This window comes from Cyprinodon variegatus, unplaced genomic scaffold (assembly GCF_000732505.1).
Source record: "Cyprinodon variegatus isolate N-32 unplaced genomic scaffold, C_variegatus-1.0 Scaffold101, whole genome shotgun sequence".
In the NCBI taxonomy this organism is placed as follows: domain Eukaryota; kingdom Metazoa; phylum Chordata; class Actinopteri; order Cyprinodontiformes; family Cyprinodontidae; genus Cyprinodon; species Cyprinodon variegatus.
The window spans coordinates 946165-968356 of NW_015150554.1; the positions used below are offsets into that span (position 1 = coordinate 946165).

Here is a 22192-nt window from a genome sequence, read left to right on the forward strand (position 1 = left end):
TAGAGAGAGAAAAAAAAGAGCAAGGAAGAAAAATGAGAAAAATAATAGAAAGAGAAATGTGAATTGGAGGAAGCAGAGTCAGGGTGAACCACCTTATCGGGCTTGCTTTCACCCCTGCCAGGTCGGGCATGTCAACTCTTGCCTCTTCCTCTCCCTTCAAGTGGAATCTGAGTGAAGAGTGGTAAACAAGAGTGGAAATGATTTGAAAGTTACAATTATAAGGTGTTTGGAAAGGTATAGTAAGTCAAATAAAAACTGGCTTATATATTAGCTTCTGTTTAAGAAAAGGCTTAGATTGATGAGAATACTCCTAGGTTGTATTCAACTATTGATGTAGAGCATACTGAGGCTAATAATTTAGGTTTAAGGCTCTGATATTAGTCCTTAAATATGAGGATAGGGTTAGGGTAAAATCTAAGGTTTGCTTATCTTAGTATTTGGAATAAACTATCATGGTGATATAGACTTTAAGATTTGGTCATTTTAGAGTCTACTAATCTTAGGTTTAGCAATAGGTCATCATGGTAAGGTGTTAAATATATTGAATATACTGAATTAGGCATGGGCGTAGGTTTGAATAGGGACCATAGGGACATGTCCCTACCAAAATTTTGGATTGACCTACTTGTTCCTACCAACTCTAAGTGGGTCACTCTATGAGCTAAAGACATGTTTTAGAGTCTCTATACTCCAGTTAACGATTACTTGATTACTAAATTTGTTGACATTATTTCCATAATTGATTAATCCAATGAATTGTTTCAGCCCTAAATAAAATACATGAAATGGGTTAAACAAAGTAACTACATCATAGATGTACAACTTTTAGTGTGAGGTTATTATATTTAATGCTCAGTGTCAGATCCTCTTCTAGTTCCAGGGCACATGTAAATACAATACATTTATTTGACGTCCCTTGAATCTATTATTTTGCTTTATTTCATGATACAAAGAGAACATTTAAAAGAGTGGGTTTTACCTCTATTTACCCCTGCACAATTCTACATCTTCAAAATAAAAAAAAGTATAAATTCACATGTAGCAGACATATTTAGACCATATTCTGTTAAATAGGCACAGATTTACCTACTGTCTTAGTCAATGATAATTTCAAATGCAAACCTTTTCAAAGTGGAAAAAAGTCCTAATTCCCTCATTCATCATAGCCAGTTAAGCTTTAGTCATTGATAAACAGCATCTAGTGTGTGTAGTGCTTATAAAATTTGTATAAATGTAGCAAGAAATGTTGCTTTTCTCTTTAAACGAAATACACCCTGATTTTCCCGTCAAGCATAAAAAAAACAAGCATGCATATTTTTGCATAGGACCAATGGCATCAGACCAATAGTGTCCCTATCAAAGTTGAAATCAAACCTACGCCCTTGGAATTAGGCTTAAGCAAGAGGTCTGTTGACTTTAGGTTTATGAAAAGGTTTTTAAAGGTAAGCCATTGAATTTAACACTCCATTATGGTTGGAATGTTAAATTAGGGTAAGGTATGTATTTAGCTAGGTTTAAGACTAACGTGTGAATTAAGTTTAGGTTGAGGTTAGGGTCACGTATGAACCCATAATTTAGTTTCAGGATAAGCAAAGGAAGTCAATGCAAAGTCCCCACAAGGATAGAGACACTTGCTTGTGTGTGTATGTGGGTGCACTTTTTTATATAGTGATAGTTAAACAACATTTTATTATTTATTTATAATCTGACAGACAAGAATTGAAATTATCGCAAAAGAAGAAATCCTCAGCAAGCTCACAGTTTCTAGTGTTTCCAATAATTATTTACACTTTGCTGTAATTATTACATTATTATACTGATATACTGCGATATGTTGGTATGTTTTTTAGTGCATATACAAGCTTTTTTGTTATTTTCTTCCCAGATGAAGAGATACATGGTTTAAATCAATTCTGAAATGTAATTCATAGAGAATTATGTGTTGAAGTAGAGGGAGCTAACCAACTAGCACCATGGAGAGGATTCTAAAAGCTCTTTGTAGTAAGCCCAGTTTGTCTGCAATTCATCACAGTGACCAGTTAAGGAAAAAGCTGCGCTGTGAGGTACCACAGTGCTAATGCTACACATGAGGTTGGGGAGTTAAAATATTAATATTTAATCTAAAAACAGTTGTTATCAAATACTCTAACTCATATCACTCGAAAATGAAGGGGGGGAAAATCCATTGCCTGAGCCTGAACAATTCACATACAAGGGGATCATTAAGAGAGTTGCTCATTTAATTATAATTCATTAAATCCTTTTAAATTAGAAACATTTATTTTTTTATTTAATATTTCAGAATCTAATCTTTGCTAGAGAGGGAGAAAAACATAAACAGCGAGGGGTGAAAAACTCTCAGATTTGCAACTTTATGCAAACAAACAACAGCCAAAGTTTCGTCAGAGGTCTGCCTGTTGACTCCCTGCTTTCTCTTAGTTGTGTCATGAGCAAAGCTGCCTAATACTGCTTGTTTGTTTTTTGTCAATTACAACCAGCCACACATTTATTTGATACGTCTATTAATAATAATGATAAAAAAGATGGTTAATCATCCATCTAAGGAACTTACTTCTTTTGGTTTTTGTCATTTTAGGGAAGAAAACAATCATTTTTCAGCCCATTTTTATGCTCATTGGGTTTGAAACATGATGTCATTTAAACATGTTTACAGATTGAAGTTAATTACATTCTAAAGGCAAATTTAGCTATTTTGTGCAAATAACAAATTATCTAAAGTTTTTTTTGTGTGTCTCATTAATATAAAGTCTTACTAATCAACAAAGATTTCCAAAAAAAAAGCTGCTTCTGTTTGGTATTTGGTGAATTACCCTCCACCCAGATGTTGATGCTGCCTTTTTCTTTTTCATTAAACCCAACTGACAGCAAAGGAGCATAAGGATAGTTTAAAAGAAAATACACCTCTGCCGTCTGTGTCCTGTTTGATCTGCTGTAACTGTGTCTCTGCTGCTATTTCACAAGACTTATATAATACTGAAGGCTTGCATGAGAACAATGGCACCAACACACACATTCACCGGAACACACACACCTACTGAATCATAAACAAAAATGCATACGCATTGCTTCAGTTAGCCTCCTCTCCAGTTTTCTTAATATTTAAGATTCAGGATTTTTGTTACCTTTTTGTTTTTTGGTTTTTTTATTTTAGAGGAGAGTAACTTGCAAAGTTAGTTTTCAGAAACTTTTTGCGGAGATGCTTGCGTTGCATGGGGACCTTTTAAAGTCATCAGTACATGTCCTGAAAAGAACCCCGCCGCCTCAGTAAGCCACAGATGAGACCCAACAACAGTAAATGTTTTTATAGCGTTTCCATCCATATTCTATTTAATGAGTCACCTCTTTGCATCTTTACTGCTTCTTATATGAACATGTGTCTGAGCGGTTCACTGATTCGCGGAGCGGCACATTAGATCGTCATCATTCTACACATCTCAGTTCTTTGGAAAACGTTTACTCATTACTCATTCTGTAAACATGGTCAAACCTTCTGTTTAACCTGCAATTAGCTCCTAACAGCTCAGTTGCACTCATTAGTTCCATATCTGTGGACCCTCAAACACACATGGGGCCCACATGGAGCTAATGGGTAACAGTTTATGGATCCCTCATGGAAACACTGGCTGAGTCCCAATATGCTGCAACAGTTCCTCAGGATAATCTATTAATTTTCAAATGAATTCATTCAGAAAAGAGGATGACTCAATTTGGATTTAATTTCTCAGTACAAGAAAAGTTTATTCAGTTGTTGAGTAAGCAGCAGGAAAATAGATTAACATGTTTTCTTCTGTTTACAGAAAATAACTGAATTGTTGACTGTAAAGCAGTTATATTCATAAGATAAAAAGTAAACTCATGAAGTATTGTTGCAGGCAACATATTTCAGCTATACAGCCAGCTTAAAAATCCTCTATTTCCCAGCAGCTCATCCTCCAACAACAAGGCTGTTTGTTGTGCTTAGCAGGATTTAATGAGGGGAAATTTGGTAGTTATAATAGGACAGAAAAAAAGAAATACAGAGTGCACAATAAGTAACTTTCAAGTACAAACCACTGGGCATACAATCGCTACACAATATTGTCCTGTTCAATGACATTTTGAGAGAATAGCAATCTTCTAAAAACGTCATGAATTAGGACTCTGCTGAGGACTTAACTTCTACCGTCTTCCAAATTCTTCTCTTAAAACAGTGTCACAAGCTGCTTATTATTGTTAGATGCATAAGAACTTACAGATGAAGCCGGTATTGTAGACTTTTCAAAAAGTAACTCCAGAAGCCAACTTCCTGTCACCAGATTATTATCTTTATGTCACTTTCTTTACAGAAACTGACTGGTTGAAACATGGAAAAATAACTGCAATACATCTTTAGCTTTATCTGGTTTAGGTTGCCTTCCCCTCCCTTAACTCATCTGACAGCCTGTTTAACACTAAAACAGGTCTGTTTACTAAGAACACGCAGAAGACTAAATTCACTTTACTTTTAAGAGAAAATTTTTCAAACCACTTGAATTAATTCGCATTTATCACATCCCAACCACAAGCTCTAGTAGAATAGATTGAAATTTTACATGATAACTAAGACAAGTCTGATGTAGTAGGATATGGTTTATGCTATTGTCTTAAAGCCAACATCTAAAATAACAGTTTTTGATTCTTACACAGCTCTTCCAGGCTTTAATAATTATTTTGCAACCAAGTCTTTTGCAGTGGGTCTCAGTCAGCTTGGCCTATTTTAAAATGGCTAGTGTTGCCCCCTTTTTCTTTTTTGGAAAATAATTTAAATCCATCTGTAAAAGCAAAAAAGCAAATCAAAGTTCTTGTCACAGATTCCTTATTTCTTTCAACAGTGGCTTATTCTTTCTAACAGCTTTTAAATACGAATAATATAAAGCTTAGATGATAAAGAGATGAGTAATTATTTTAAATTGTGAAAAAGGAAAAGAAAGAAAAAAGAACAGAAATATGTGAATGACACTAAATAAATCAGAAATTAATTTTAGAAAAAAAAATTTTTACATTATTTTTCATGACTTTAAATAACCCATAGATGAATATGTACCCATCCTCTTTTTGCAAAGGAGTTTCTTTATTTAAAAGTTAAAACAAAAATAAAATGGTGGTTATTTGTTTTATTTGTTCCTTTACAAAAATCTTATCTTAAGTTAGATGGATTCATGACAAAAATGGGTATTTGGACTGTAGAAGTTCTAAAGGCTATCACATAAAAGTCCCACAACTTTAATAGAACGGACTTCATATCATTGAGTTTACCTAATGTGTTGAGGTTTTCTGCAGTATAAATGTGTGTGTTTGTTATTAAATGTATAACTCATTCAGAGGATCATAACATTTAAGACTGAGGCCTGTGTAAAACCTAATTTTGGATTAGACAACTGTTTTGTTTCTCCCCTTTGGTGGTCTAACAGTTTGCATTTAAAAAGTGTTATCTATTCCCTGCAGATTGTCTGTCTGGCCACCAAACATCTCGTCATCATGCTGCCCTGGCTCTGCCTCATTCTGCTCATCCTTGTCCCCATCATCCAATCCGATGAGTGTCCCTACGCTTCCAGGAACCCCACAGATGTTCGTCAGAATGTCACTTTGGCAGTTGTCTTGCCTATGACCAACGTGGATTATCCATGGGCGTGGCCTAGAGTGGCGCCGGCCATCAAAAAGGCCATTTCAAAGGTGAACTGTGACCCTTGGCTCCTCCCGGGTCTCAAGCTGCAACTGGTTAATGGCAACTCGGAGAACAGAGATGGCTACTGCTCTGATTCAATGGCGCCGCTGGTCGCCGTCGACCTGAAATTTGCCTACGATCCCTGGGCTTTCATCGGTCCTGGTTGTGTCTATTCTTCCTCACCTGTTGCTCGTTTCACCTCCCACTGGGATGTCCCCATGGTGACAGCCGGAGCCCGTGCCATAGGCTTTAAAGTTCATAGAGCCGTCACCAACACGGGCCCCACCCATTTGAAGCTGGGTGAGTTTAGTTTGAAGATCCAGCAGACCTTTAAATGGCAGCACGCCATGCTTCTCTACACTGACAACACGAACAGCAACGATGACAGGCCGTACTTCTTTGCTGTGGAGGGGGTCTTCCAGCATCTATTGCATAATAACATCACCCCAGACTCTTTCGTTATGGATAATGACATAGACTACAAGTTGGTGGCCCAAAAGATCAGAGAGAAAGGCAGAGGTCAGCTTCCTTTTTCCTTTCTTTCTGTTTTATCTTTGGTGATCAGTCGGGGCATCTGAACTCTGACACTGCAGCTGCTTTCACTGTTTGCTTGAGTCTTGGAGCTTCCTCTTCATTTCTCCACTTCATTTCACCCGCTCTTTCATTTATTGATTTGCTGCCTTGGAGATCCAGGGTCCTGACAGAAAGCAGAGGACAACTGCTTTCAATACTGCTTTCTTTTACTTTTCTTTCCATCCTGTTTTATTCTCTTATTGACTTCCATATTACTTTGATAAATCGGCTTATGTAAGTCCATTTTCTATGTTGTTTTTCTCTACGTTTTGTTGACTTGTCCATGTTGATAACTGATCAGCTGACCAAATACTGCAAAAAATGTAAGTTCCTTATTCCCCTATCTTTAAATGCTTCAATAAAGATTTTGTCTGAAGCATTAAAACATAGAGGAATAAAGAAATTACATGTGTCACACTCATATATATATGAGGACAACTGCTTTCAATACTGCTTTCTTTTACTTTTCTTTCCATCCTGTTTTATTCTCTTATTGACTTCCATATTACTTTGATAAATCGGCTTATGTAAGTCAATTTTCTATGTTGTTTTTCTCTACGTTTTGTTGACTTGTCCATGTTGATAACTGATCAGCTGACCAAATACTGCAAAAAATGTAAGTTCCTTATTCCCCTATCTTTAAATGCTTAGATCTTATATTGACCCAAATTTAGAGAACAGATGAGAAGCAAAGCCAGTGACATCTGTAAGGCAGAAAAGGTTCACAAAAAAATGACTTTGGCTTTTGGGCTTGAGTTACCGACTGTCTCAATGAATGAAAAAAAAAAAAAAAAAACATGGCATAATGATGAGCCTTCCCTCTATTAGAAGACCTTCTCTAGAACGAGACAAAATAAACCCAAAACAACTAAAGTATTTAAAGCCTCGCTATTCTCAGTTAAGGTCAGTGTTCATGTTTTAACAATAGAATCCGGGTAAAATGACCGTTCATGGGAGAGTTCCAATGCCAAATCCACTACTGACCAACAACAACACAAAGGTCCATCTCACATTTACCAAAGCATCTTGATAAGCTTCCAGACTTTTGGAAAATGTGCTATGGACTGACGATTGAAACATACAACCTTCTGTATGGTTTGTGTCCCTTTACGCCTAGAGTAAAACGGTGTTTCACATAGAGAGCATCCTACAGTCAGATATGGGGGTGGTAGCGGTATGGAATGGGGTTTCTTCTATGTTTCAGAATCTTGATGGAGTGATGATTCTGGTTTCTACCAAGCAGGGGGGCATTAAGCAGGACAAGGTTCAGATTTGAACACACCTGAGATGCTGCTGCATGTCCTTCGGTATGTCATCTATATTTAAAGACTTGCAACTAAAGTCCCTCCACTTTGATGTAAATAAGTCGTAGCTGGTTACTGGTAGTATTTTCACATAAAGCCAGGTTGGTGTAGACAGTGTTATTTTCCCCAATTAATAACTTTAGTCTAATTTTTCAAAATGTTTTTTTGTAGTTCTTGTGGTTAAGTTTATCTGATTTTAAGAGATGTAGTTTCCTTTCTTTTATCCCTTTCTGATCAGTCGTGCGTCGACTTTGCCTGAACTACCGAGGTCCAACACTTCAGCTGTCTTTTCTTCCCTGTTTTGATTCCGCTTCACTCCCTTGTGTTCCTTCCCCTTTGTTTCCTCCTGCCGTACTTTCCTCATCCTCCCTTGTTTTAGATCCCTCTCCCTCCCTTGATGTTGTTAAATGAAGGTTAATTATTGTTTGATTTTTCTCAGAAGTGGTTAATGACTGACCTCAGTTTTATATCTTTGTCTCCATTTAAGTTTGTGTGCTTTTTTTTGTTTTGTTTTACATCCTAAATTTATTGGCAGTAATTTTGGTTTAGGGCCTCGGGAGTGACGACATTCCTGCATTGTAAGGACATTCCTGCATTGTCAGGACAGCATAGTCAGACCTCTGTGTTAGGTTTCAGCTCAGACACAGAGCTGACCCCCAGTTTGGAAGACTAATCTGAGTGCATTTGTTGTGCACACCTGTAAGTAATCAGGAGCTAAGTGTGGAGGGGAAAAGGAATCTGTCCCTTTAATCCTCTGTTTACTTAATGTGAACCATACTGCTGCCGTCATGGAGTGAAATAACTGCGCAAGTTAAGGTATCATCTCTATACACGCCCCCTGTATGAATGTTTATTCCAAGAGGAAATGTGATTTCATTCAAATTCCTGCTGAGATGGGTTTAATCAGTGAGCTGATATATCGCCTTAAACCTTCCAGTTACCTTTTCTTGTTTTTAATAGGTTTTACTGGACTTTCGAACAACAAAACCTGTTCATTTTTTATTCGTCCAAATGTACCTGGATCCACAATTCAAAGCAGATAATCTGTCCACAGCTCTGCTAAACCTTCACAAATTCTGGCTGTTATAGAGGAAAGAGAAGAGAAAAAGCAGTTCCTTAGACCATTGAAAGAAGTTAGTCACAAGCAATATAGGAGACTCAGCAAATGCCAGGAGAAGCTGATCAGAGGAGCAGCATTCAGCTCTTGAACTATTATTCAAATAGTTGTTAATCATAAAATTAGCACTGCACCAAAATCTAAAGTTAACATCACCAAGGTGGAACACGGTGGTGGCAGCATAAGGCTGCTATTCTTTAAACTTGACCAGATAGACATAATGTGAAGATGGACAGAATTAGGCTGTTCATCTCTCATAGAATATCTCGGAATAATGTATTTCTGTGAAGTGCCAGGAGGTGGGCTGTGCCTATGCGTCATTTCACAAAAAAAATTGTGGGATTCCTTATCGCAGGGGTCTGCAACCTTTAAAGCAGAAATAGGGATTTTTTTTTCTGAGTCCAGCTCAATAAAAGTTGATTAGACTGCTCATTTTCCATTAGTTTTTGATATCTTAATTGTTCCTTTAATGTCATTTTGTTATGGAAATTCAATTTAACTATTACTTCAAAAAACCGCAAATGTTTCTAAAACTGCCATTTGTCTTAATACTATATTTAAAACTATTAGTACTTACTTATATTTTTTTGCCATGAATAAGAGCCATTGTTGAAGGTTCAAAGAGCCACTTATGGCTCTGGAGTGGCAGGTTGCAGACCCCTGCCTTATTGCACCTAAGCACCAAATAAGAACACCTCAGGATACCTGTGTTGAAGGAACTATGGTACAGTAGTAGCCGTTCAAAATGTCCCCACTTTCCTTGATGGGTCCTTGGCTAGTCCTCTATAATTCCTTTTTAAACATCAATCTTTGTACTAAAATATTCTTTTTGTCATTATTTGTGGACATTAAGACCTACAGAGAAGTGCCTTCTCCTGGTCAGACCCTGTAATTCAGTGAAAGGGTGGAGTCACAGTTAAAAAATATGCATGCCCAGGAGAAGGAGGGGGTCACTCCAGTGTCTGGAAGTTGGAGAGGATTTTGCTGGGAGTTGTAGGGAAGTGGGCTGCCATTCAGCTGGCATTTGACTGGAAAGGGCCATTTTGAATGGCTGCTACTGTAGGAAGCATCCAAGCTCCTTTTCCTACCAACTTCCTCATTTCCAGCGCTATTCGGGCAGTATTTAACATGGAAACCGCTGACACACGTCTGCTTTACCTAAATAGCCCTTAACAGTTTGCCCTATTTGGATTTAGCCTTCGATACACCTTGATCGTGAAAAAAAATGAGTAAGAAGCTGTAGAAATATTTGAGAGTTGGTCAGAGCTTCACCTTCCAGGAGGTCAATGAAATTTTAAAAATAGCCAGAGTCAGTTCAGATCAGAGCCTATTTATGTGTTAGAACGGCCCAGTCAAAGTTCAGGTTTAAATAAAACTTAATCTGGGGCAGAAAGCTGAGAATGACTGTTTCATTTAAAAAACAATAATCCTAATCTGTTTAACATACCTCTAAAATAATTAGAAACTAGTGAATCTTATTTAAAAAAAATAATGTTCCTCACCGTATCTTAATTCATGTCTTCCTGCTTATTCCGTTGCTTACCTACTTCTACTACATCTGACTTACTTTATCAGTCAGTTAATTAAACAATCAGTCTGAAGGTGTGAGTTATGCTTCAGGTGCTGCTCACCCATGGCTGTAGTGTAATCCTGTAATTTCAGAAACAGACATGATGACTTATTTGTTTTGGTGTTATGGCAGTTTTTCTGTTCAACACAGCAGACCTGTTTTGAAAATGATGGTGGTGTTTAGGAAACACCTTGGCCCATTACCTTTGCCTCCTCACGAAAGGCAGTACATTATTACATTGTTTGTTTGGAAAATGGTATTATTTACATGAAATAACACAATTTGTCGACAACAGCTCCACTACGTTTGCTTGAAACACATTATAGGGCAGTTATGTTCTGAACTGGATTAGTTTTGAATCCAGGTATAAAGGGAATGCTTTAAATGTGTCAGAGGAAAATGTTTTTTCTTACAGATTAATTTTGCTAACTTAAATCTTAATCTCAAATATTTCAAGCAAATATACATATTGTTTTAGAAGGAAAAAAACTGGAGTAAATACAGAATGCAGTTAATAATTGGATTTATTAAGGAAGGAGCTTTCGAGAGGAAGCTGGTGCTTCATGAACTGGTCCATTACAATACCTTCACTTTTTTTATTTCATTGTCTTTTGAGGCACTCAGAGGAAGACTTGCTGATGTGCTTCGGACCATTGTCCTACTGAATAACCCATGTGAGCTTGAGCGTAAATACAGAAACTGATGACCAGATGTTCTCCTTCTGGATTCTTTGGTAGAATACAGATTTTACGGTTCCATCAATCACAGTCAGCCATCCAGGTCCTGAAGCAGCCATGTCGGTATGGGACTTTTTCTCTAAAAAGCTGGATTTCCTTTACACCAGATGTAAAAGAATGCACCACTTGAAAAATTTTCCACTTTTGTTTCCTCACTCCTTAGAATATTTTTTTTTACAAAAATCTGGTTTTGATTGCTCCTCTGTCCAGACAGACCTTAACTAAGGAGAATGAAGTCCCTTAGTGTTTTGGGACCTGCAAGTGCGGCCATTGATGAACTTTTTGATTAATTTTGATTCACATTTTCTGCAATTTTTGATAACTGCGCTCACTCTGACTGGATAGATACAAACTCTGCCTTACTGCACACAAAATGCGAGCGGGGTAGACTTGTGCACATCTCGTAATAAAAGTAATGAAAAAATACCTATCCAGGAGAAATGGAGGCCAATTTCAGGTCCTGATTCAGTCCGAGGACGTCTCACTAGCTCCCTACCTCGAATAGGCTGGAAGAAGTTTTCACAAACTTTGTTCTTTCTTTGGTCATAATTGAATTTCAACTCTCTCTTCTCTTCCTCCGTTTTGACCCTTTAAGCCTATTTTGCCGTATATGCAGTGACAGCTAACTGAGGTATACCCTTCGTTGGACGCCATGCTTCTCTGTTGACAAGTCGTGCCGTGTGCACGCTAATAGCAGAATGGAGAAGTGGCTGATTGCAAAACAGACGCTTTACAGAATGAACCCTATTAGCAGAGATAATGTCACGCTAAAGTTAAAACCCTAAACTAAAAATGCCTCTTGTCCTATATATGTGCAATCAATTAGTAATTAATTTTAATAAAATTACCTCATCTCCACACAATATACCATATAGGAAGCATTTTTCTTAGATTAAAATGAAACCAGGTCTTTAATTGTTGAGCAGGCCAATTTTCTACCTGTCTTATGACAGGTTTCTACATTTCCCAAATCTTTTGCTATGGGACGAAGAGGAATGGATAGAAGCTAGTATGATGTGCTAGTTGAGTAACTACTCTCCACCACACCAAGCACACACTTGTCAGTGATGCACAGTGAGAATCTGTGAGTTGCTGCTTCGAGCAGCGCCGTGCATCAGCTGGGTTTCTCATACAATCCAGACTTCTTCCCACTGAGCAGTTTATATTAGGAAGCTAGATAGGCCCAATTTAAGAATTTTATATTAGATTCACAGTTGATGCTCGTCTGATTTTAATACTTGTTTAAGGTTTTCATCATTAAAAAAAATAATTAAATAAAAAACAGAAAGCGCAACACACCAATCAGAGGGAAAATACCTTCCAAGCACAGTGTCATGTGTCGTGGTCACCACACTTTGAATCCATAAATAAAGCCCAATGACTTACCCATACATTTTAAGTACATGCTGCTAGGTGGGTAAATTTCTAAAAGGTTTACACAAATATCCTGCACATTGAAATGTTAGTAACCATCGTGATTGGACCCCAGCCGGACTGAAACATGCTGGGTGGAGTTTGATGTTTGGCATGACATCATGACAGACTGGATAACTGCTCCTGCTCTCCTCTAACCCACACCAGCTGCTGCCCCCGGCAATGTTGGACGTCCTCAAAGTAATTACCCCACAGTGTGTGTCCGTGTGCTTGCTTGATATAATTCATGTTGCGGCGATGCAAATCTGTTTACACAGCCACATTATGGGGAAGTGTCTTTAGTTCCACATATCGTATATCAAAACAAATTAAAGTGAAGACATTTATGGTTTGGTTGAGGTTGGATAAAGGGTAAGGCAAGTGGTAGTTATGGTAACAACTGGAGAAAGTTTTTTCAGAAAGAGGTGTAAGTCAGATTAATGTCCTCTGAAGTCATGGAAACAGAGAACATGTATGTGTGTTACAGCTATAACTTTCTCAGTCTTTTTTTTTTTTAAGTTTTATTAAAAACAGTTGGCTAAAGACAAACATGGTGGAAGTTTCTGGGTTTCACATGTGAACATGCTGCCCGCAACTATTGAGTCCGCCTTGGGGACAAAGTGGAACAGGCTGGAGAGAGCCATTTTTCTTTCTTTGTAGGACTTTGAGTGACACTGGGGAGGCTGATATTTTCAGTCTGCTCCAGATTTAAGCAGAATGTGGTATACCAGGACTAGCTGAATTGTTTGGGGAGAGTGCGGGAAGGATGTTTTCACTTGCTCTCATGCAACATTAATATTTTGTTATCTGGTGGAAAAAATGCTGCACAGTGCAATGCAAATGTTTTGAACCAATCCAGATAATTTTTCTTTTTTTTCTTCTTCTAGAGCTACATGTTTTCATTTAATTTCTTTAAACAGTTTTAAACTAATTCAGGTTATCTGATTCTCTCTTAGATCAATCTCATTAAGGGATAAAAACATTTGCCTATTTCTAAAAAATTAGTAAGAATGAAGAATTTTTTATTTTTTTCATGAAACCTTTGCAACATTTTACAGACACCATTGACCTGGAAGGAATAGGTACATAATGTGTAGACAAGATTTAAAACACTTGTAGAACATGTAAAAGCCTCTAAGAAAAGTAAGACAATTGGAAGTGTTGCCATTTATTCACAGTGAAATGGGTAATTAACTCCAGGCTCTAAATACATACAATTTAATTCAGTCCTTGTAAGCTTATTAGATATATTAAAGATCAAAGTAGAGATATAGAGGCTGCAGTTGCTCACCCAATGTGAGGTCAATAAATTGTAACACCCTTTTTGATTATTTACACCTTTTGCAGTGATTTTTTTTACTTTAGGGTAAAAGAAAACCAGTAGATCCATAAATACATCAAAGACAAGGCTCCAACAGATGATGTGTTCAGTGAGTGTCTCAGACAATGGGGAACAGAAGATGAGGTGCTAGAGGTTCCTTCATGGGAGGATAAGCTCCTACACGGGATGTACCACCAAAACATAACCGAGATGGCAGATATCAGGAAATCCTACCAATGTCTAGACAAAGTCAGACTGAAGGACAGCACAGAGGCACTCATCATGGCGGCACAGGAGCAGGGCCCTGAGACAATCCAGCACATAACTGCAGGGAGTAAGATGCTAGCAGGGAAAGCTTACATTGAGCACCATAACCAAGTGGCTGGAATAGTCTACAGCAGGCATCCCCATACTGGGTCCTCGAGGGCCACTGTCCTGCAGGTTTTAGAGGTTTCCCTGCTTTAGCACTCCTGATTATAATAATTGCAGTTGAGCAAAAGCCTGTTAATCAGCTTTCAATAAAACCAGCTGTGCTGAAGCAAGAAAACCTCTAAAACCTGGAGGACAGCGGCCCTCCAGGACGGAGTTTGGGGATGCCTGGTCTACAGGAACATCTTTGCAGAGTATGGGCTGGAAACCCCAAGGTCAAAGTGAGGAACACCCCCAAAGAGATGGTAGAGAATAACTGGGCCAAGGTCCTGTAGGACCTCCAGATACAGATGGACCAAATGGTATTGTCATACCAACCGGACATTGTGGTGGTGGACAAAGCAGAGGAAAGCCGTTGTGGTTGACATAGCAATTTCAAGTAACTTCAAAATCAGGAAAAAGGAAGGCGAGAAACTAGAGAAATACCAGAGGCTCAGAGAAGAACTAGAGAAAACCTGGAGGGTCAAGGCATCAGTGGTACCCGTGATCATATGGGCACTCGGGGCAGTGACCTCCTAACTTGAGGAGTGTTTTTATATATATATATATATATATATATATATATATATATATATATATATATATATATATATATATATATACAGTATGTGCTTTACACATTAAATTTGAAATGTGGTTGAGTGCATCAGAATTTTTCAAAAGGTCCAACAACGCTGTATCAGTCTACAGGAATAATGGTTCCTTTGGCATTCTGTCTTCCTACTCAACTAAAATGAGAGGCTTATGCTCACTAGTTTTATATGAATGTTATATCTCCATGATACACTGTGAACAGTTACAATCAGTAACAGTTACAAGTTACTGATTATTTTTATTTTAAGGCTTTTTGCACTGGAATGGCAGTAAATGTGGAGTGTTGTGTTTACACCAGATGTAAAATATTTCAGTCATAACTCTAAGAGATAGGTGGAAAAAGCAAAGTCCTGATACAGGAGTGCAGTGGGCACTCAAAGTCCACATGCCCCTGTGACATAAGCTGGAAAGCAATGAGAAACAATAAGCTCTAAGTGATCTATAACTTGTACAAACCAATGAGAAAAACAAACAGAATTGGTTCTGTTTCTTAAAGCCAAATTATCTTAATATATATTAATACATTAGCATCTTCTGTATACATTCTTCTCTAAGAATACCCCAACAATTACAGCCAGGGTTCAGGTTAGAGCTAAGACCGGACCATTTCAATAGTCTAGTGTTATTTTTCTTTAAAGATGAAGTTCTCAGTTTATCTCCAGTTTTCTAGCAGATTTTTTTTTCTAGCAAGATGGGAATTTTAAATAGTTTAAATATGCCTTTACCTTATTTAAGAGCCAGGTTTCCTAACGCATGGTGCTGCCACCACCATGCTGTACTGCAGTTCGGTTCGGTGACTGGTTTGAGACCCTAATCTGTTTGTTTCAGTAGTTATGTTCCTGACTAATGAGACAATAGATTCTTAATACAATCTTGATTTTTCAAAAAAATATTTTAAAAAAGCCCTTTTTTAGGGCTGTGTGAGCTAGCATAGTATATATCAAGAAGAGGTAGAAATGGAGTCAATCTCTTTTTCAGTTGGAGAACATTTGTCAGAAACTGCGCTTGGACAAGATTATTCACCCGCTTTGCTTGCTGTTGATGGTCAGAAGGCTAGGCGGAATCGATTTTATCACAGCTTTTCTTACTTTAGTCTGCCATAGATCAGCTTTGGCTACAATGCAGCTTACTTTGAGTTATGAATGGATAAATGACTGAATGTAGTGCATCAAGTGAAAGGACTCCAATGTGGTATACAACCACCGACCATTTAGAATGCTCTCTTTGGGCATTGTGTTCTTTGTATGATGTAAGCCTGATTTAAGTTGTTTTTACTCTAAACGCCTCTTTGATGGACATGGAAAGAAGGGACAGACAAGACTATTTCTTAAGGAAGTCCTTTACTGCTTGTAGCTAGTTGCTGCATATGTTCTATAGGTCTAATGTGGAGTTTGTGATCTCTGCTGCTATAATTTGCTGGGGTAACATCATCAGAGCAAATAACTTTTTTTTAAAAAAAGCTAAACAGGCTGATAAAGAAGGCAACCAAACATTTTGAGATCATTTGGCTATCAGGAACAGAAACTACTATATTTGTTTTCTAATTGGCTTGTACAGGAACTGCTTTGTAAATCCTCACAAAGAAGAATTCTTCATATAATAAATCAAATTATTTACAACAACAGTGAGCATCATCTTTAGAAGATTGTTAAACAACAAGAGAGTGTCTTCAGTAAAAGGCTTCTCCTGATCCATTGAACGACAAAAGCTCCTTCCTGCCTGCATGTATTCACATCTACAGCAAATCAATGAAAAGAACAGTAAACTAGAATGTACAGCAACATTTAATACCCCTTTGGGATCAGTGAAGTATTTTTGAATTTAATTGAATTTAAATTAATTGAGTCCGCAATGAATGTACTGGCAGTGTATTGTGAGATTGAGTGTGAGAGCATCACTGCAGTTTGCAGAACCTTGGAAGAGACGTCTGTTCTACAGTAGGCGTTCGAAAGGACGTGACAGTATCCAGATTGTACCTCTAGTTTTCACCCTGTGGAGTTTTATACTTTTTTCTTCAGGGAGACACCAAGAGGCAAAGCAAGGCAGTGACGTCACAATAGGTGATGTGGAAACAACCTTTGGCTGGCTTGATCTGGTACAGAGACGTCAGAGAACCTGTTAGTAATGAATCCAGACGGTTTAGACCGGCAATAAGAGATCAAAGTACCTGTCTAAGGGCTTGGCAAAACCCAGACATCAGGGTGCAGAAAGAAGGTTGTTGTCCAGAGATCAAAACCTTGGTAGAAGTCAGAGAAGGGTGAGGCAAGGCAGGAGGATCCATGGCACAGTTATGCAGTTATAACAAGGAGCTCAAACAACAGCAAGGAAGGAAAGAGGGACATTTGCATCAAAGTGTTTTATTAGACTTGAAAGCTGAAGAGTGCTTAAAAAAATTGATCGCAAGTGTGGAAAATGTCACTGATTTCAGTAGGAGAGCTGAGCATGGCAAAGTTGAGAACAGGCAGGCATCAAACTCTAACACTTCTAAGGGTAGTAGAATACCGGTAATAAGCCCACCAGCAAAACCTCTGGGAAAAAGTTTAATTGAAGATGGAATCATTGATCCAAGGAGTGAATCCTGCAAAGACAACGCTGTGGCCACTCCTATTAGGTGATTTGTTGTTACCACATGTCTGTATATATTAATTATAACCATAACTTATTTTAAAGAGCACATATTTATAAATATGCACAGCTTTAGCAAGGGCCTGGTGAAAATATGGTCAGAAAATATAGATTTTGTGGACATTTATTTTCCTGTTGGTTCATTGTGATCAGCATAGATTAACTGGTTTCAGTTTAGTTTAGTTTTAAGCCACCTCAACCTAAGAACATTTTTGTAACTGTAATTGTTGCTTTTTTTCTGTCACCCTCATCAAACGGTAAAAATTAAGTCTTCGATATGTTCGTACAAGAAGATCCAAATAAGCTAATCGAAGTAAACCTTTCAAACTGGTCAAGACCACTGCTAAGTCTTAGCAGAAGAACTGAAGGGATTAAAATGTCTATCTAGCTAGGATATTATATTTCTCACATCATTAAATAGGGAAATTTCAACCAGCCAGACATCGATCTGTCCATTGATTGGCTGGTTGGTGCAATAAGGAGTATTATTTAAAGCAAATGTATTGAGAGAATCTAAAATATTTCTAAAATAATCTACAAAATAAAGGAACATAAAAAATATATATATATATATATATATATATATATATATATATATATATATATATGCTGGAGTAGCTGCAGGGATGCAGAATTTGAGACACTTACAGGGTGTGGAGTTATCCCATATCAATCTGGAAGTGTGTTGGCAGAATCATTGNTGTGCTGGAGTAGCTGCAGGGATGCAGAATTTGAGACACTTACAGGGTGTGGAGTTATCCCATATCAATCTGGAAGTGTGTTGGCAGAATCATTGAGGCTATCCTGGTAGAGCCAATAGAAACACAGTAAACTAAATGTCTGAATATAAAAATCTACATTTCAGAGCAAGAAAAGCATGAACAGCAAATTTTTACTGGCTGACCAGCCTAACTCTAACCAAGCACTTTCCTTTGTTCATTAAATTAAGATTTTAGAAACATTAATAGAGCATTTTTCTTATACATTGTAAGCTGGTCTTAATGGAATAGATACTGGCCACAAGGAAAGTGATTAGTCAATGAATACACCAGACTTTATTCCTTTACTTTCTTTATTGTTGTTTTCTTTACTTCATTCAATATGTTATGTCTATAACTTTTCTCTTAACTTGTCTACCAAACATATTGCTCTTGTCATGTTATATATCAAAACATGACCTTTGTATGTTCTCATTTATTTAAGAATTTGACTGTGTAACTGAAAAAAAAGTTTTTTTCCGACCCACTGATACTCAGAAAAGAAAAGGGGGGTGATTTAAGACTTAAAGGCTAGAGGTCTCAAACTAAAAATCCTGAGACCTGTATCCCCCTAAGCCTTAAATCCAGATCAGTAAATTCCTGCTAAAGATCTGATCTTTTGATTTACTTGTTTTGAATAAAAAAAAACTAATTGTTGTTGACCCTTGTGAAATGCAGTTTAGGATGCCTGTTTTACTTTAAATAAAACACCCAGTGTGGGTCTGTGAAGATCCAAACAAAGTAACAATATCTATTAACACAATCAATCTGGTTCCCTATCTGCGTTTTTTATTCTAAAGAAGTTCAACTGTGCCTTGAGAGGTAAGGTTACGTCGATGCTGCTGTGTTGGTCTTAAACGATCTTTAACGAGCGAGTCCTGTCTAGCCGCTGGGCTCGTTAAGAGGGGTTTTCTGATTATCACCATGGAGACCCAGAGCTGATGTACTGAGCCCTCCTTCACTGAGTCTTGCTGTTCTTGAATCAAACTAGACCCTGAAGCCGTTTTTGACCGGCAGTGTGTGTTTGTGACACAACAAGGCTAGATGAGAGTACATGAGAGTCACGACATGAGAACAGCTTCGAAATACTAGGATCTTAAAGCAGCATAAAAGACATTGGAAAATCAAATGATCATGAGGAGACACAGACATGCTATAAATTAGATATTGAAAATAAATACCAAGCCAAAAACCTTTAAAAACACAAAGAGCAATATAACAGACACACACTTTATTAATGTATTGAAATTAATAGTAAAAAGAAAGTTGTATTTTCTGTAAAGACAATGTTTTTAAGAACTCAAAATCATCTCAAAAGGAGATGAAGTGCTGGTAACAATTTAGAATCACAATGAGACACAAAGTCACTCCAAAGACAAGCACATCTATGAGCAAGCCCTCGAAATTGTACAAAAAGAGACAAAAGAACAGAATTGTCGCAACGATTTTCAGAGTTCATAAACTTAAAGTCACAGACAGAAAAAAAGGATAGAATAAAGGAAAAAGCGAACTAAATCAAACTTTACAGATTCTGCTTTCAGGTCGCTTTTCTTCCACTTGCTAAGAGTACAGAAAATAAACTTTCATTCCAGGCTGAAGGTTTCTGTTTCTTTACTCCATGATAAAAATGATCTTCCCTCTCCTTCTTTCATTAAAGTCACTTTACTTTATTCGGCAGTGGTGTATGTGTGCAGCCCCATGGACATCTTCAGGAATCTGATGGTCCAGTTGTGGAAGGATAGCACCGACCTGGAGAAGTTTGTCTTCTTCTACATTGATCTTTTTGCTGAAGGCTTGGGTGGCAGACATACAGCAAAGCCCTGGTACAGAGGAGATCAGGACGACCAAGCAGCCAAACAGGCCTTCAAGGTAAAACATTATTCAGATCTTTTTTTTTTTTGTCTAGTTTTTCAGAATTACATGTTAGATTGTTTCCAAGACGATTAGTTAAGTGACTAAAGTGAAATAAACAGTTTTATTATAGCTGGAGGTTTTCTTTGCTGCATCAACTTTTGTTCTTTGCAGTATAAAAAGGTCCAACCCTTTTTCATCTGCTTGTAGAAGCGTCTTTACATACTATAACTTGAAGTAGTTGTTTTCCATCTCAAAGTATTACCGGTAGCCTTTTTTTTGACCAAGCTCTTTTGTTCAGCATGTCTTCAGTTCATTGACCTTTCCAGACATGTACAGTTTGTTTCTGCAGGACTCTCCTACAGTTCTTTCATAATCTTTTAGTTTAGGCCATTGCAACATATTGAGGATTTTGCTTTTCAGACGTCCTGTTGTAGATTTGCACCTTTGTTTAGGATCATTAATATGTTGATGACCCAGTTTCAACCGACCTCCATTGTTCAGCCCCAAGGCCTCACAGATGACTCTGGTTATGATGTGGTATACAGATCAGCTCATTGCTGACTCAGCAACTATGAGGTGTAGTGGGTGTAAAACAAGCCCACATCATCCTCCCTCCACTGGGACTGACAGGAGGTGTGAGTTGTTTGATATGCACTTTAAAATAAAGAAATGTTGGCAGATGTCAAACTTTTAAGGCAGAAAACTTCAACAAATGTTTAATTTTAGGGCTTCAGCCTGATCATCCAGTTCTTCTTTTGGAATTGCCAAATTATGAATTCTGAGTTTTTGTAATCAAGAATTACACTGCAAAAACAATCTAGAAATCAGTAGAAAATGTCTTATATTAAATGTATTTACCCATAATTTGAGCAGATAGAGTACTGCCAATGGAATGAGTATTTTTACTCTTAGAATAAGTTAATTAGATAAAATGCACTAGAAATAAGATAAAATAATTGTGTTTTCTTATTTTAAATGTAAATGTCTTGTTCTATTGGCAAAGTATCTCACTTAACTCCTCAAATAAAGAAAAACTACACTTATTTTCAAAAGAAAATGACTTATTTAGATATCAATTTTTTGCAGTAGGCTGCAATCCTTTATCTTTCCAGCTCATCTATAAGTACTGGTGACCAAGAACTTAATGTTGAACAAACCCAAAATCTGAAAAATTAGGACTTTGCATTTTACTCCATCCTTATTTTTTTTTACATTTTTTTTTACATGCACTGGTGGCTCCCGGGAAGCAATCTGGAATTAGAGTTCTTACTCAGGGACCCAAAGTTATAGTGTGAGTTTTGAACCAGCAACGACTCCTGCTTTTCCGTGCATCTCCTCCTCTCTAACCACTTTATAATTAATTAATTGAATAATAGAACACTATCTAACATCTGTAAATCCTGACAACTGCTAAACAAACTACGAGTTGATGTAATTTGAATAAGAAATAAGAAGCTTTATTGTTTTCAAACAGAAGGTGCAAATACATTTCAATTGACTTTCAATCTTTAGCAGATGATTTTATTAGTATGAATGCCTTTACCTCAAAAGCTAACTTTAAAGTTGGTTTTAGTTGTTGTTTCAAAGTGAAAGCACTAAATAGCAGCACTTTCTCCTGTCGCAATGATCCTCAACCAACAAACCAGTAAAACATTTTAGTTACAACCTTGGTTTTCTGGACTTAAAATTATTGTCCCTAATACGTCACTTTTTCAGGTTCTCACAGCTTGAAAAGTTTCCCAAAAAAGGAAGACTTTCTTTTCCAGGGTACATTCTCCAGTTTTCCCCTATAGTTCTAGTTAAACATCTTTATTCTGGTCTCAATCTGAACAAATGTTTTAATTTTATAAATGCAGTGGTTTGTTGATGATCTGACCTTGCTGTGGTTTTAACTTCTTTTAGCTTTGCAGGATCTAACTCTGGCTTACAGGAATGTCCAATCCTGAGGGGTTTGATTGTGGTATTTAATGTTTGTTTTTTCATTTTGAATAAAGGTATTGCTGCAGAATTAGAGGCTTTAAATGTCTTTAATTAGACTTTATGACCTTTCCAATCTTGATTTGCAGTAACAGTTGGTGTTTTCTAACTTGGTATTATCTTAACAGTCCTGTTTATGCTCCAGATCAATTTATCACATGATTTGATTATCCACACCTTGCTGCCGCTGAGCTTTTTAAAGCAGCAACAGTTTCC

General features: G+C 37.3%; 1 protein-coding gene across 1 annotated transcript in view; it reads left to right on the forward strand.

Annotated features, from left to right (window-relative positions):
* Positions 1-22192, forward strand: part of npr1 (natriuretic peptide receptor 1) — a 58757-nt gene that overhangs the window by 5871 nt on the left and 30694 nt on the right. Inside the window, exons 2-3 of the mRNA XM_015374373.1 lie at positions 5485-6223; positions 19824-20014. Coding sequence (XP_015229859.1) covers positions 5518-6223; positions 19824-20014 — 897 coding nt within the window. The 5' untranslated portion in view covers positions 5485-5517. The remainder of the gene's footprint in view (positions 1-5484; positions 6224-19823; positions 20015-22192) is intronic.